Consider the following 17,956-nt stretch of genomic DNA (forward strand, 5'->3'; position numbering starts at 1 on the left):
GATGGTATGGTAGAAATCATAGAGGGAAGCACAATGGACCAAAATCACAATGGACCAATACAGGTCTCAGTGCATGGGGAAACCCACCCTCTCCAATAACTAACTAACTAGACGCCAGCGAGGAATTTGGAGCCGCCAGCCTGGGAAGTAGTGAGCCCGGGAGCAGAGGAACGTAAACTGTTGGAAGAAGTTACCCAGCAGCTTAGTGAGGACCGTGAGTGGGAACACTAGTTTGTGTGGTCACGAGAGACAGGAGTCTTGAGACGGCAGTTAACGAGTACAGCTCGTGAGCCGTAAAGGCTTGAGGAAGAACCTTTCTTAGAAGACTGTAAGCAGGCAACGCCTAGTTGAGTTGTGAGACAGGCAACAGCCAGCGAGGATCGGAGTCGCTGAAGGCGGAAGCTGAGGAATCCAAGGTGTCCGAAGTCTTCAAGAGACAACCGGAGAAGAAACAGCAGACTGAGAAGGCTTACTTAGTGCGTGCAGAGGGTGTGAATTAGCGATAGTGCTATAGTTACTTGTAGTTACGATCTCTAAGTGTCCAGTAAATCCGATTACCAATCCAGACTCCGTGTTCAATAACACAAACACGTGACAGTATTTACAAGATCTGCGGATGACTTCCGTCAGTGTAGGCTTGTGCAGCTGCTTATGCTTCAAAGTTTTATCCACTCCGAGGCGATTCGCTTATGCAGTGGGGGGTGGAGTCCGACTGGGTCCACTCGCCACGGCGGTCACTGATTGGCCTATTGTACATGCTCCGAGTGACTATGATGATGGATAATTTGGTGGAATGAAGATTGGCAGGGGAAAGCGAAGTACTCGGAGAAAACCCGCCCCAGCGCCACTTTGTCCACTACAAATCCCACTTGACCAGCCCCGGGATCGAACCCGGGCAGCCGCGGTGGGAAGACAGCGACTAACCGCTCGAGCTATTGCGCGGTCTCCACTCCGAGGCGATAGTTGAATACCTGAACGGTCGTAGGGTTGATCTCCGCCAAGTTTAAGCTTCAATAGAAGAAATATTGGGCGAGTATTTAGTATCAAAGGAAAGCAGGTGGTTAGCTCTTCCCAGAACTTCTTATTATACCTGTTTTGCTCTCAACAGTTATCTTTCGCGAGTATCCTCAGATCTTACATGTGATGGTTTCACATTGGGTGAATATTATATTGTGAGGATGGCTACAGCACATTTCATCTATGTCGATGGTCCATTATTGCGCGTTTCAACGTTTGTTTTCAGCAGAAAGAAACATTTTAGAATAGGTACCCGGCATCTTACCATCCGGGTTTCTGACATGACTATCACGCTATACTAATGAAACAGACAAGGTAACTTCAGTAGGTGATAAAATATCATAATAAGATTGACAGTCTGTGAGGCAGAAGAGGCTGTTAACTACAAAATCTGAACATCTACCAACTACACGTGCAGTAGAATTCTTAAGCCCGGCCAACGCGGTCTCTCCCCTTACTTCATTTCTATGACTTCTCTGAAATGTACACAACAAATGAACAGTAGTGCCAACCTAACCTAACATTATTCAAACATACCAAAACTTTCCTCCCAGTACGATGGTTCCTGTGTGTTTTCACTGCTGCTGTACGATACAAACATTTCGCGTGTTTTATATATCCTGGCAGGAATATCTGCAGCACCGAGGTCTATTCAGGGGTAGGTAAATAATTGATCCTAGATTATTTATCCACACTATATCGACTCCAGGATTTTAATGATGAGCTGATAATGTAAAGTATAATATATGAAAATATATATTCTGCACGGGTTAGCGCTAAATACAGTATATTTGTGAGGCAGTTAATAAATAAATATATAAATAAATTTAAATTAAAATAGATATATGAGATTACGTGAAATATACGTAATCTCATTACTTGTGAAATTAAATCCAGGATTGCCATGGCAAAAGCTGCATTTAGCAAGAAGAAGAATCTTTTTACAAGCAAATTGGACTTAAATTTGAGGAAGAAACTAGTGAAATGCTACATTTGGAGCATAGCTCTGTATGGGGCTGAAACATGGACACTTAGGGCAGTAGATCAGAAACATCTGGAAAGTTTCGAAATGTGGTGTTGGAGAAGAATGGAGAAGATCAGTTGGACCGATTATGTGAGAAATGAAGAAGTGTTAATTAGAGTCAGTGAGCAGAGGAATATCCTACATGAAATAAGAAAACGGAAGGCTAATTGGATTGGTCATGTTTTACGCAGAAACTGCCTTCTAAAAGAAGCTATCGAAGGAAAGATAGATGGGCGGATAGAAGTGACAAGAAGACGAGGAAGAAGACGTAAGAAGATGCTGGATGACCTTGGGGACAGAAGAGGATACTGTCATTTGAAGGAGAAAGCTCTAGATCGTATTAAGTGGAGGAATTGTTTTGAAAGAGACTGTGGACCTGTCGTCTTGACAGATTACTGATGATGATGATGATGATGAGATTACGTAATTCTGAAAACATCATCTACAAAATATCTAGTATCAATGCTTTATTTTTCTTACCCACTACATGTTTCGACCCTATTTCTTGGTCATCTTCAGGTGGTACACACACTTAAGCATTAATCGTCTGAAATTTTTCACCATATATTCTAACAGAATATGGGTCTTTTGTTCGTAGATATTAGCTAATTGGAGATCTATCGTGTAATCAAAGAGCGAAAGGTGTAAATATAAATGTGAGAATTTGCAGGAATAAATTTAATTTAAATGATAGATTTTGGGTAAGATATATAAAATTGAACATGTGGCGCGTATTCTGTGTGTGTATGTATGTATGTTTGTTTCTTGTTTGATTGTCTGTTTTAGTTGGGTTAAATTATTATTAAGTTTATGTTAAAATACTAAAATGACATTAAAGTAACATGTGGGAACGTTGTGGTTTACTGTCATTGTTGTACTTGTGTGGTGTGATATACATCAAGTTATTCATAATCAGGCGTTTATTCGTATTTGGGTATATTCTTGCAACATTAAAAGTACAATTTACATTGATCTTGCATATATGTACGATAATATTGATGTTAACTTGTGTTATATTTTCTTTATTGCTAGTGGGGTATTGCGTAATTATTTAAAATCCTTTGAAAGGTCTTGATGAAATTCTACACACGGAACTGCCGTTAGGTATAGCTCTAGAAGTTTTAACTCGTGAGAATTAAACTTCTTTAAAGTATCATATGTCAACATAGGCATGCGCAAACGAAACTCGCCTCTTTAATACCACTCAATGACAGTTTTGTTGTTTTGGCTGTCCGAATGTCACTGGAGTGGAGCAAGTATCAGGGGGGGGGGGAGCGACAGAAATTTGCATTTACTGGTGACAACAGTTCATTAGTAGGCACCGAATATCAGCATCTCTTGTACTACACTAATATCTCTACATTGCAATTATAGAATAATATTGATTCTTGACTGATACAAAATACGTGAAATTATGATTTTTGCCTGTGTCTTTTACTAAATAAGATCAGATCCTTCTTCGAAGTAAAGTAAGACAAAGTTTCTGCGTAGGCTCACAGTGCCAAATTTTATTGAAACCTCCTGAAGTGATTCAGAGTGTAAACATGTAGACCGACGATCTGACACGACCTCCTTTTAATGAATGCGATTGCTCTATGCATTTCATATAGAGACGCTTAAACCGTAAATTGGCTCAATCACTTGTATAAACACTTGTGGATATTTGTAAGGCGTGTATTTCTTAAATGTTATTGTTTATGGGTTTGTTACAGAACTGTTCATACGTAGAATATAAGTGTGTGGTACTGAAGTATTTCCTTCAAACACTCCATTGTTTGAATCAGAAGAAGTTCGGAGTTTCGGCAGTTTAATCTGAATCAGTCTTCAGGAAAAATGAAAGAGCACAGCCAGACGAAGTTGTCCCCCTTGTCAGAGGCAGTATGATTCTCATGTAGTTACGAATTGATTAACATATGCCTGAAGAAATGTTTCTTCGGTACAGAATATTTTATCTTACTTGAAGTGACGGTTCGCTCTCCCCGCGTGTCAGCCCGCAGCTGTCTGATGAATTTCCTTTTCTGCAATACCAATTACCTATCACATTAGTCACGACGTGTTACACCTGTTTCTTTCTGTCCCTCCTCCTTTTGATTTCCCGTTTCTAATTCTTTACTTCCTTTGTATCTTCTTTTTCCTTCTTTCCCTCGTGCCTTTTTCTTTTTCATTTCCATTTTCTTATTTTATTTCTAGGCACATTAGCACCCCTGTTTAACGCCTATTAAAATCACCGTCTGTGTGTTCGAGAACCGCTGAAGCGATATTCATTAATGATATTTACACGGTTTACTGATTTGTGAACTCGTTAAAATTTTGGCTAAATCGGACAGTTTACTTCCGTTCATTTCTGCGCTAGTCTCGAGCATAACTAAGTAAATACTGTCACGTGTTTCAGTGACTAAAGACGGGGTTCGGGTTGGTAATTGGATTTATTGACCACTTACAGGTCGTAACTACAATTAATTATAACACTCTATGGATTACCGTAATTATAACACATAAATAACGTCTTCACTGTCCGTTTCCCGGCGACTGATTTATAACACGGGGACTATAATCATCTCACTGAATTACTCTAAATATTACACCTAAGATCTTCTGCTCACAGCCGCCCATACAGAACTGAACTCTCAACGCAACTATCCTGGACTCTTCCTCGGCTATTCTGGAACCTCTTATAATTCTTCAGCACGGACCCCACAGAAAAGGCAGTGCACTGTTGCGCTGATTGTACCTACAGAAAACACATGTCACGTGATTTACACCCTCTGTTTTGTGACGTCACCATGCATGCGCAACCTGCCCGGACACAAAGAAAACATTCCTCCAGTATTGTTGCGTGACGTCACCGTCCATGCCGCTGTCTATAAACGGGTTGCATTATCCCGTTGTTCTGTTGTGTGTTGGACCGTCCGTGTTGCGGGCGTTGCCTGGCAATGCTTTGAGCAAATCCGTTGCAGTACTTTATTGGAGCGAAAAATATTTCCGAGAAAAGCGTCAGAGAAAACGGAACATGTACAGTAATCCAAGTACACTTTTCTCATAAGTGTCGCGGTTTTTGAAATAGCAATATATGTCTATATAAGTAACGAGAGGGCGAACACGCCAGAATCGTTACACTGTGAGTACACAAATGTTCCTTACTGACGTCCTACTGTTGTGCGTTTCTAAACAAAGAGTTTTGAAGGACCTACACGAATGCATTGCAGAAGAGAACATGCGTACTACAAAAGTCGTTCCAGTTATAACAGCGCCTCCTACTAATGTAATATGATACTTGGCGGGACAGTTTATTTATCGACCACAATACATATGTTGTGATTATCGGGACGACTGTTTGTTTTCCGTCTCCTTTGTGCGCGCAACAGTTAATGTCGACCTGCATACGCGCAGCGGCCCTCAGAGTGACGAAGTGCGGAATGTCATAACAAGTGCAAGCTCGGACTTGGCATCGCTTCCCGTAACATTCTGTAGTCGTGGTGTACTTATACCAGCTCAGCGTGAGTGGGAAGTGCACTCGAATTTAGAGCTGTACCGAACGCAATTGTGGCCCCTTACTGAAAATGTCAGAAGAAATGAAATAGGATAGTTTCGAAACAGGAAGAAATTTGTTATGATGGGCCTAAAGGTATTAGAGTACTAGGCCCTAAACTTTGCCATGACCACATCCCGACTAGCGTAAATATATCTAGACTTAAAGTGACTGGAGATTAACTAATTACATTGATCACGTGTTAATAGATAAACGGTGGTAGTCATGTTTAATCGACGCCCGAGCTGTTCAAGGAGAGTCTGTGATACTGATAATTTTCTGGTGTTTGCGTCGACATTAGAGCGCGATTGTCAATGAGGTTAACACAAGGTTGGCCCTCGGCATTACCGGATTATTTTGGACTACGTCCATCGTCCGTTATTCCAAATAACACTACGTTTCGGATACCGGATCTCTTTCCGTCGTCAGGTGTGTGGGATGCACATGTGTTGCGTCTGCTAGACAGAGCTAACCTCAAACACAGGATGAGGATACCTCTTTCTAATGGACCCAGCAAATGACGGAAACAGTACATGTCTTAGACCGCTCGGCTACCGTGACCGGCATACTCTTGCTGTATGATTGGTTATGTTACAGATAAATCACTTACCAGATATGGGTCAGAAATATGAAAGTAAGTCACATATTTATATACTACATGAAGATCTCTTACTCATGACAGGAATATTATTCACCATCCTCTTGGAATTCAGTATAGCATTGTTTAACAAAACTTGCAGTCTTGTCAGTTTCTCTGACTCGCTTTCTGACCAGGATTATGTGGAAGAGGGAGCTGTTTTGTAGCTAATGACTTCGCTTTGGACATGCAATTAAAAAGGTCGATGAAAATAGGGAACAGTTGGAAATTCTTTTCTGCTAAATGCTGGTCATGTTACTGCTCTTTTTCCAGTGGCTCTTCCAGCCCATTCAGGGCCCTGGTCTCTTATTCAGTTTCGTAATCATTTTTCATAGACGGTAGGACTCCTTGGGCGAGTGATCAGCCCGTCGCAAGGCCGCTACCTAAACACAGGACAACACAAACACAGAATAAAACACATACACATAGGAAACATTCATGTCTTGAGCGGGATTCGAACCCACGATCTCAGCCTCCGAGCGAACGAAGATAGTTCATGCTTTAGACTGCGCGGCTACTGTGACCGGCCATGTTAATAATAATAATATTATAATAATAATGCTTCTGGCCTAGTATTTCTATGTTAATGTCAACAGACTTCAGGACAAATTCATAATATAAAGATAGGTAACACATCCTTCAAAAACTGTATCAAAATTCAGTATTTGCAAAGAGAGTAATAAACGAAATTTGCATTGATAGTAGATTGAACACAAGGAATTTTTGCTACCATTAATTCAGAACATTTTGCCTTTCGTCTGTTCGCAAGAAACACAAATATTTAAGTATACGTAAGCTCCATTAGATGCTCGTAAGGCGGTTCGTCTGTAAGTTAACACACAAAACGAAAACTAAACTTGTGTGGCTATGTTTCATCAGGATATTGAAGGAAGAATTTATAATATGAAGACAGTTTCTGATGTGGTCTGATATCTGGTTCTGTACTTTAGGAGGCTGGGGTAGTGCGGNGGGGGGGGGAAGTATAGGCAGGTAGGTACAGCAAATCTGTTCACTTGTTTTCCATCAATGACACAAGTAAGGCCATGACCGCTCCACAAGTGACAGGTCCGTAGAGAATGTGGCAAAGTTCCTGGTTACAGATCCCGAGGTCCCGGGTCTATCCCCGGTGTTACCAGATTTTCTGAGAAGTAATGGGTCCGGAACGGTGTCCTTTCAGCCTCGTGAGGATAATTGTGGAGCTATTTCAAGGAAATAGGGGCTCCTGTCTAGAAAATAGATATTAATGGCCGTGGGGATCCGATGCGATGACCACGCAACACCCTCTATTCGTTAAAGTTGGCACTAACTTCGCCGACAAGCGGCGGTCGCTCCGTCAGTATAGTTCGCTTGCGGACTCAAGCCACAGAGATTTACTCTATGGGCTCGAATCAGCTGGCTTAGAATATGATTTAATTGCTGTTTTTTTATTAAATATTTGGTTGCACAAAAGTATGAAACTTTTACCAGCGGAGTAATTATCGCAATTTTGTGGGTAGCCTTGTACAAGCGAAGACAATGAGAGCAATGGTACGTAAAACATCACAATTTACAATCTAAATTTGACAATCTAACTTGGAAACAATGTCATCTGGGCACAGAAGGGAGATCCGTAGTTGGTACAGCCATACGCACAAAAATAAAAACGTACAAATGAACGTTTCTTGCGTCATCATCGGGTTCCTCCTGGAAGCGTACGCCAGTGCCTGAAGAAGCAGAGAGACTAAGTCACACAGAGACGCTGCGCCCATCCGGGACTTGACATTCTGATTAACAGGGCTAATTTGAACCGTAAACACATGTAGCACTGTAAGCAAATCTATTAGCAGAACTCAACTCTCTTCCTTAGAAGCGGACCACACATTTCTTCTCTGTTTATTTAACTGCGTTTTCCAGCTCCGTGGTTCATGTGCCGTTGGCTCTCAGCATATCCGGAGACTTTTCCTCGAACTTAGAGACCGTGAAAGATGAATAGGAAAGGTGTGAAAGGAATCGACTGTTACCAGTTTTGAAATACTGTTCCACAATTTCGCTGTAGGGACTGAAGAAATATGTGAATATGTACATTAATAGTTGCCGATATTGTGACCGAGACTCGAAACCAGGGCTCCCGAATACTGCTCGAGAATGCTGCACTCGTAAGCATGACTTTGACCGTAGATTATGTCTGTGTGTTACAGGGGCTGTTTTCTAATTTTCTCATTGATTCGTAAATTTTCTGTGCAAGTTATACGGTGTAGCGTTGAATGAGATAGGAGGAAGGCCGTTGCTGACTATGTGTAATAAGGTTTCTGTCGCCTTTTTGAAATAGCTACCTTGAAATTAGACCTCAAAGTCGGAGAAACACCAAGAAAAATCTCAATTGTGATAGCAGGTAAACCTGATGACGTGAGAAACTCTTACCTGAATACAAGTCTCTTCGTTACAGTAGCGTCAGTTTACATATTAACGATGAATTGCAATGATATGGAAGGAAGAAATCATGGCTTCAGAATTTGTACGACGGACCCAGAAAGAAAAAACACATTAAATCTGAACCTTACCTCAGTTTCGATTTAACACGAATTTGTCAAAATAATTAACACGTTCTTCCATGTAATCGCCATGATTTTCAGTGTCCTCGTTCGGATGGCCCATGAATTTCATGATTCCTTCAGATCATGTGCCATTACTGTACTCCATCTTTTGATGACATTTTATACGCAAATTCATCAACGTTCATTCCATAATACATACATATACAGCTGAAATTCATGATACTGGTCTCTAAATAGGTAACAGAATTCTGGGAAAATTGTAATCATACCTTGTTCCTGAAAGAATAAATCAGTTTCAGGAACGTTCGCTTTTCGAATTCTCTGTAATCGAGCCCTGGGCACATGTACGGAGAACTTGTACCTAAGGAGATATGCAAGCATATCAATTTCAGTCCTGTCCGCCTGCAATTTCGGCGTTCATCCCAAACAACGAATTGTGGAGAAACAGAGGGAGTATAAGGAAGCTTCTGATGTGTTACAGAATTTCACCTCTTTGAAGGGCTACTTTCTCTTTACGGAGCGACTAGGCATGTAATGTTACAAAGGGCACTACTCCTTGAATAAGTTGTATTGGTTTTAACGCTTTGTAACCCCAGTGGGGAAAGTTCCCCGGCATTTTCTTTACCTCCAGACATTCAGAAATGCAACGACAACCGAAATGAAATATGTATCGAAATATCGAGAGATGAACATAGAACAGGAGAACACGGTTACTGACGGAGATACATCGGACAAGACAGGATTGGGAATGCACAGTGTAGAAGGAAGTTTCGTGGCGTGGCTAGAAGTGCTATGTGTATGTGTTCGATTGCGTTAGGAATAAGAGAGACACGTCGCATGGCACGTTCTCAGGTAGTAGATGGCTTTCAGATATGGAGAGGAGCTGCGAATATATTAAATACGCAGTTAAAGACAGCCGACAAGGGGCGGCCCTCCTGTTCTGTTGTTAGGGGAGGTGTTAACAACTCCTCAGAGCAAAATAAATCACATTCTTTGGGACGACCTAAGCAGCGGAAAATGCACATGAAATTTGTAGCCTAGAATATCAGGAGCCTATAATGGTTAGATACGTTGGAAACACAACAAGAGAATTAACAAAGTATAATTGTAATTAGTGGGACACTAAAAACATAATATAACTATCAAATGCATTTAACATACACAATTCATTAAGCCTCATATTCAGCTCCTCCGACATTACGAATATGTACACAAATATCCCCAAAAGACAACTCACCGACATAATCAGAAAGTTCATACACAACAAGGACAACACACCACACTAACAAATAAAGAACTAATGACGTTAATAAACACATACGTAAATCACAACAACTTCCAGTTGAACAAGAGGACGGACTAGCAATGGAGGCCCCAACATCAGTAATCGGGGCCGAACATACCCAAAAACACCACGGAATCTATTATTCCAACTACGTCGCTAATATGCTAATTGTATGCAATAAAGATATCACCAACATCGAGAACACCTTAACAGAATTGAACTCCATACGCCCTAACATCCAATTCACTATTGAGAAGGAAACGCAGAACAAATTAAATTACCTAGACCTAACGATCACAAATTTACACAACACACTAACATTCAACATATTTAGGAAACCAGGAGCTACACAACGATTATTGCCACCCACAAGAACATTACCTCATAAACCGCATGAACACATATGCTATCATAGAGGCAAATGGAAACCACGAACTACAGCACATAAAAACAATATTACATAACTACTGCCCTACACGCATGCACGAAAGCAAACACAAATTAAACCACGTAGATATGAACACACCATCAAAAAGCAAACAAAAATGGGCCACCTTTATATACATTGGCAAAGAAACAGGGATAATCACAAGTCTATTTAAACACGAACATAGGAACATCCTTCAAAACCATAAATACGATATCAGAAACCCAAAAACTCGATACTGTCAATCTTAATAAAAGTGGAACGTACCAACTGAAGTGAAATGGTTGTCAATTTAAATACATAGGACAGACAGGCATTTCCAGGCAGTAAGAACTAACAAACCAGACTCTAAATCTGCACAACATACACTAGATACACAGCACACGTCACAAAATAAAAGAAACAATGGGCCTAACTTCACATTGAAGAAAGGGCCTCTTATTAAACACATGGGAACGTTTCCACATACACAGCCTCAGAAAACAAAAACATATCCCACTTTCACCTTCAGAAGAAGAAGGCGGTATGTTCTTCCGAAACGTCGGTTGACTTTCAGCGGAGTAGATGCCGTTATGTTCCCGAAGATATACATCTTAAATTGGAACATGGTTTTCGAAATAGTGCCTTTTTGAAGCAGCAGTTCAGAATGCCAATTCACACCGATCAAAAAGCTTTAGTTAAATTTCTTATAGATCCTGTATTTTAGCTGAGTTGGAAAAATTGCTGTTTTACAAATTCTGATACTCTTAGTCACTTAACAGTCTGTATTGGATGTACTCCCCCTCTCTGGCCTTTGCAGCATTTAGTGGTGTGACCGGGCGAATTATATGAACTGGTTCCCTTACAAATGCAGAGTCCTCGATGCCAGATGTACGGATGTGTCCATCACCCCTCGTTATTTCAAACGCCCTCGTTTGTAAATTTTTAGTGCAAATGTTCAGTGTGACGTCACGAAATTTAGTCATACTGCTTCAAGAATGAATTGTAACGTAGTGTGCCCATAGAAACCAGCACGCGATGGTCGCAGGTAGCACTAATTCTGCCGCTAGATGGGTCGGCCAGCAGTAGTGTTTCCTTCGTCTGCTGCATTTATTTTAATGAAAAATGTTTCTTTAGAAAATCTTTTTGAAACCTGTATGTTTTTTTTTTATTTTCTCAGTATTCGATATTTTGGTCTTTAAAGTCAGTACACGGAGCTACACAAAACCATTACCTACCTACCTACCTGCCTGCCTACCTACCTACCTACCTACTTACCTACCACTCGGCGCTACAGGTCTGATTGAGCCTTGGTCTCCTCTACATCCGGTCTCCAAAACCAGTGCGTGCTGCCATAGGAATGGACCCACCCATGATGACTCGAGGCTGGTTGTTAGTTTTCTGAACAAAATTCTTTTTACAGGATGAGGTTGTTATCCTCATGCCCAACCCCCAACCTGGGGGACCAGGGTATCTCTCTTAGTCTGGACTGTACCCTTTGACCTTTCCTGAATGGGTGATCATACTGATAGTTAAACTACCGTCGGCATAGCTCTCCAGGTCACAGAGTCACTCAAGCCCCACCACCACGACAAGGTGGAGACACTTTTGGGGGGCCCAAAACCATTATTTTATTATAATTGCATGTCTTATGATCTGATACTGGTAAGTAACTTTGTAGACTATGTTTTACACTGTTCAACGTGAGAATAGTGAGCTAACCTATATTCAGAAAACCGCTGTATTTTACCCATAAATCTGCAAGAAATTACTGGGAACCAATGTGACAATGAAAACGATATATCGTTGTTACGAAACACAGTTCTGTGCAGACATTTTTCCTGTAACACTACAAGTGAATACAGAATCATTAAATGATACGAATTATTCCAGACGTGGTTATACTAAGCTATCTTGTGTTGGTATGTTAGTGTTAAATAGAGTACTTCAATCCGAAATCTCTGTGTGTGACGATGTAGCGCATGTAGCTTTGCAAGTTGATACAGCAACGTAAATCAGTTGTACTCACATCTGCGTTAGAGGTGTGTGCTTCCGCTCACCAGACTCACCTGCCTGTGAGAAGCATTTGTGCAGCCCTGGTACTGAGCTCCTTGCCAATATCTCGAACGAGGGATATTTTTGCTCCACCACGGGGACGACAGAGAGAGAGGGAACAGCGCATCGCGCGTTAACTAACAAACTAACAAACATTACGATCCCCTCTCCCTATCTTGTTTTTTTTTTCGGTCAGAATTCAGAGTAGCGATCAGAGAGAAAGCCCGATCAGTGGTCAGCCCTCGAGAGGCCCCGCGTTCGAGTGTGTCTGTGTGTGCGATGTCTTCATCTTCAAGACACTTCCGTGAAGTAGTGGTTTAGCAGATTTCTTCTGTAAATCTGAAGTGAAATTTTTAATATCTATTTTCACAATCGACTTCTGTTGTGTATTCGTGAAGAGTGTTGTTGCACAGTGCCCCGTGTGTGCTACTGCTGTTAATGTTGTTTTCCACACAAGTTTGTGCTGAACTATTACACGAGTTCTTCTTTGGGCAGGCAAGGAGCTACGTTTAGCGCGGAATTGCATATGAAATTCATGACAAACTTGGCACGCAGACGTGTTTACAACTAAATTTAATAATGTATCGGTAACTTAATCCACTCATAACTACCCGTATTCCTATATTATTTATAAAACGTTTGATTTTCATTGTGTGTAAAGCTGTTTGGGCTCTCAAGGACGTAAAATTAAAGAAATTGCAGAAGGAAATCTATTCCATTCATGCACAAACTGATACACTGGATTACTTTAGTTTATTGTAATAGTTGCCTAAAGATACATTTCGAAGCACTTCATACTCCATAGGACAAACCGAAAGACTTAGAAAATGGCACAGATGCGTCATTTACAAGAATTTTGTGTTTAATTCGGCGTTATATTTAACATACAAATTTAATATTGGTTATTTGTACAAGGAATATTTGTACAAACATTCCATAGTGTAAGGGGCATTTAAATTGCCAGCCTTCTGTCTGATTATAGACAGATTCATTCTCTATACATTGAAAGCATTTATAACGTTTGAATGTAAGAACTGTATACTTTTCACTTATAAACATTCTTCGTTATATCACATTATTATTATTTTTTTTTTGAAAACTTGAAACAAAAGTGTAGCAAGTTAGAGAGAGGGGGAAACAGAAGCACAAGACTCTGATTGCCAAAAAAAAAAAAAAAAGAGGGTTCATAATGAAGCACATGCCAGGAACTCAAAATTATGAAAATTTTCATCATTAAAACAAGGAAAGAGAAACGTTTTCTTATAGTGCAAAAAATAACTACATTTCGACATGCACGTATCGGATGAGAGTCAGTAAATTTATCGCGCCATTTCCTTTAAATATAACTTGGATAAAATGAATATGGGGATGGTGCATAGAGTAACAATGTGCTTAAAAGAGACGGCGGCCTGACGAGGAGCGGCCGCTTGTAGACTTCGCGGAACGGTGCCAAGTAATGGGAAGCGTTCCAGCGTTGACCGAAGTTGTGAAATTCCGATAAGTCGTGCGAGTTTATGCAATCTACACGTCACCACACGGGAGAATAAACATATATAAGTAGCATAGACACTTTAAACAATTGATTTTCATATGCTATATACCTCTGCTTTAGTCAATAGTATTTTAAAATCATCAAGTTTCAGTTTTTAAAGAGAGTGGTAGCGTGTTACGGAACGCCAGAATGTTGAAGTATTTGTTGACCTAATCTGGGCTACAGTCAAAGCGTGTATCTGATCTGCCAAGAACGTCATCATATCTTCAACATTTTATTTAAATAGCACGGAATTATTAGTGGAGATTAAACAAACTTCTGAGTAAGTTTCTCAATAATTCACTTGGACGTTTCTATTGTTTGTGTAGACAGAAAAAGTGTGGAATCAAAGAGGCAAACAAGAAGACTAAATGTGATCAGCAAAGATCCTTCACTGTATAAGACTTTTTGTTTCTCGGCACAATACGGACGGACGGATGTTGTATATTGCGAAAAAGTGCTGCTATTGGACAACTGGGGGCACGTTATAATTAAGTGTTTAAGGACAGACAGAATTTAAAGTGCAACAACATGACATATTTTAAATGAAGCATATTTTGTTCTGGTATTCTTATACGGTCATTTTCAAATATCTCCCAGAAGCACATCTTCATTTCTTTGGAACATTTCGAAAATGTCGAGTATTGTTGCGATTTATTATAAAAGGAAAACGTACCAATAAAACATTAAGTTAAACCGCTCCGTCGTAAACCTTGTTCAGGTCGTCAGACAAGCCGTAAAGTTTGCAGATTTAGTGTCGGATTAACAATCTGCAGTCGAAGAACTGTGGATGACCTCGTTGGTGCTCTAAAATAAATTCCTTGCAACCCTATATCGGTCTGTTTGAAAGTGCAACTAAAATAGACTTAAACTGAAGCAAATAGCTTCCTTAAGTTACACGATCATCAGCTGTATATAATATATAAATCTACGGCAAGCCGAGTTTAGAATTTGAAATATAAAGTCATATTCACATCGAAATTTTCGATCTTGATGACAGACTTCCATCACCTGCTTTACAGACATCATTCCCTTCTCCCTGTAACACAGCCCCATTCCCTAAGTCCAAACCCTGCCCACCTAAACAGTCCTTGATCTCCAAGCACTGCAAAAATGGGCGATCGTCGAAGTAAGAAAGTTCGAGCGTATAGAAGTTCTCAGGCTCGTAGCACAGAAGATTTCGTCGAGTTAAGTGGTGACGCTGAATCTCAACGTGACATGGGAAGGGCGAAGCACGTAGAAACCCCAGCAGGATCGTCAAGAGAGTCCAGCTCAAGGGATCAGAAAAGAAAGCGACCTACCCGAGAACGTTGGCTGCTCACTCGCAAAACATGGCGTTACATGGCTGATGCAGGCCGGCGCCTAATTCCCGAGGGTGTACAAAACCGACCTCAAGATATTCCAAAGATAGAGGCGTATTTCCAGGAAGTATGTCACCGCGAACCAAAGTTCCTGCTGTGGAGAAAAAGTTCCTACCCTGGAGCATTGGGATTCAGGTCTCATCACAGGAAGAATCGCAGGAAGAAGGGTGGTAGCTGCAGGGAAAAGGCTACTTCTGTCGATGAGTTAGACACCTCACATTCATCGGCATCAGGTAGGAGGTTAGACCTGAAGAAACTGAAAGAAGAATTCCTGTATGGGGTGTCATCATCCATCTCTGACACAGCCCACAGTCAGGGACATTCTTCCGGGCGACAAGGTCTTCTCCTTGGGGTTCCAGAAACTACTGTAACGTGTCCGGACAATGAGGATGAAGAAACCGAAAGGGAATTGATGGAGACATTATCCAGGTACTTAAATCTGCAAGAGAAATCTGCTGATACCCTTTCAACGGGCGATGAAGTAATTGATATAGACTATCAGAGACTAGTAGATCAACTCAGAAAGTATCTCTCAACCAGCAACATTCTTGAAGAACAATATGACAAACTGGCCGCAACGCAAGAGAGAATGACGGTGCGTACTCGGACGATACGAACCACGACTCAAAGGCCACTCTCTCCAACCCCTTCGCCATCAAGAGTCTCTTTCGAGTCAGACACACAAGAGAGAATGACACTGGACACACTTCGACGCTACTATAGTAAATCCACTTGTCGCCAGAAAGTTATCACTGACCTCTTGACAGATAGGAAACTTCTAGAGAAGCTCTACTTTGGCTTACGGCAGACTAGAAGCTTGAAAGCCATGCGCGGGGGCATGGGACTTGATGGATCAGGGTTTTCACATCATTGGACGTCGTCGGAACAGACAGCATCTACATTGAGATCTAGGAGGGATGGTGACGAAATATACAAGAGCGAGATATATGATTATAAAGACAGTATGGGAACATCAAGTTGGAAGCGCCTGGGAAAGTCTCCATCGAGGGACCAAAGAGAAATGTCACCCCTTTCACCCCCACCTTTGATAGAGATTGAGGACGAGTATGAAACAGTATCTGTCGACAGGGGAATACAAACGGAGCCAATACCTGCAAGTGTCCTTGTGGCGATAGAAGACGAGCTGAAGAAGGCCCGGGCAGCTGCTGTTCAGGAAGAGAAGGAGGAAATGAATGCGAGCGGAGCAGGTCGTCGGAGGAGCAGTGTTGATAACGATGATGTATCTCCAAGCGTGAGCGACACTATTAAGCGCTACCTGCGGATGGCACGCAAGAAAAGCTTGGACGCCGATAAAGTGGACCGCTTTAAACGCGTCAATTACGACCGCAATCTCAGGAACATCAAGCCAAAAGGAGAGCTCACCATGCCAGGTGATGACGACGGGCTCAATAAGGGCTGTCAGCCTGACGAGAGCTGGATAGTAGTGTTGAAAGAGTTGAAGGTTGAGGACGTCTTTTCGGACCGGGAGATGTCACCGGGAGGAGATGATTTTTCAGGCAGTAGAATCACAAGTTCTAGGAGTAGCTTGGAGGGGGCTGGAATTTCTGACGACGCACTTCTCTCACCACCACCAATGAACATTGGTGGGAAACCGATTCCTCAGCAAACCCATTCCAGTATCCTCTCAACCGGCCAGACCTTCCTGACAAACCTTCTACACGGTTTGCAACACCACCAGCAACAACAGCAAAGCAACGAAGAAAACACTGCAATGACTCGGTCTTCTGCTTCTACAGCTACACCTATCGGAGGAGCCATGCAGAAGTCTAAATCATCATCCAGCGTGGTGCATCATGGGAGTCGAGTTGCAAAGAAAATATGGAGGGCGCGCTCCAAGAGCCAGAGCCGTGCTACTTCCTCAGTCACGTCTACCTGGACACCACAGGTGAGTAAATTGCATGCTGTGCCGTTGCAGTGTTCATAGGAGTGCTCGCTATTGGTACCGTATGAAAAGTTGAATTTGCAGATAGGGCAGGGCAGCTGAAAACCGTTTTACTGTGTTCGTTCCTTCTCCAAAACAGCTTGGGCTCTCTCCATCAAATGAGAGTTCTTTAAGAGAGAGGAATATTAGAATTAAATTCTCATAGCATTTGTATTATTATTATTAACCGCCTCTGTGGTCTAGTGGTCAGAGTTTCTGGCTACAGATTCAGAGGTCCGGGTTCGATTCCCGGCGCTACGAGGTTTTTCCTGAGAAGCAGTGTGTCTGCAACGGGGTCAACTAAGCCTCGTGGGGATAATTGAGCTATTTCAAGGAAATAGCGGTTCCGGTCTAGAAAACCGAAATTAACGGCCGTGGAGATTCGTTGCCCTGACCACGCGACAACCTCTATCTGCAATAGTCGGCATTAACTTCGCCGACATGCGGCGGTCGCTCGGTCGGTATAGTTCGCTTGCGGACTAAAATCGCGGAATTTTGTTTGTTTTGTATTATTATTGTGTGCAATAGTTGTGTATACTGTAATATGCACAAAAATTGAAATATGAAGCTTTATAAGTTGCAACCATTTCGGTCGCCTTCACGTGTTGTCAGCTGCTTCGCAAAGTGTTTGTTCT

The 17,956-nt window shown here is 41.6% G+C and overlaps 1 protein-coding gene across 1 annotated transcript in view; it reads left to right on the top strand.

The window, feature by feature from the left end:
* The first annotated feature begins 12,747 nt into the window (after positions 1-12,747).
* LOC111862663 overlaps positions 12,748-17,956 on the top strand; it is an 86,330-nt gene continuing 81,121 nt past the window's right edge. The window contains exon 1 of the mRNA XM_033750742.1: positions 12,748-17,285. Coding sequence (XP_033606633.1) covers positions 15,132-17,285 — 2,154 coding nt within the window. The 5' untranslated portion in view covers positions 12,748-15,131. The remainder of the gene's footprint in view (positions 17,286-17,956) is intronic.

Source organism: Cryptotermes secundus, unplaced genomic scaffold (genome assembly GCF_002891405.2).
Source record: "Cryptotermes secundus unplaced genomic scaffold, Csec_1.0 scaffold5, whole genome shotgun sequence".
NCBI classification, from domain to species: Eukaryota; Metazoa; Arthropoda; class Insecta; order Blattodea; family Kalotermitidae; genus Cryptotermes; species Cryptotermes secundus.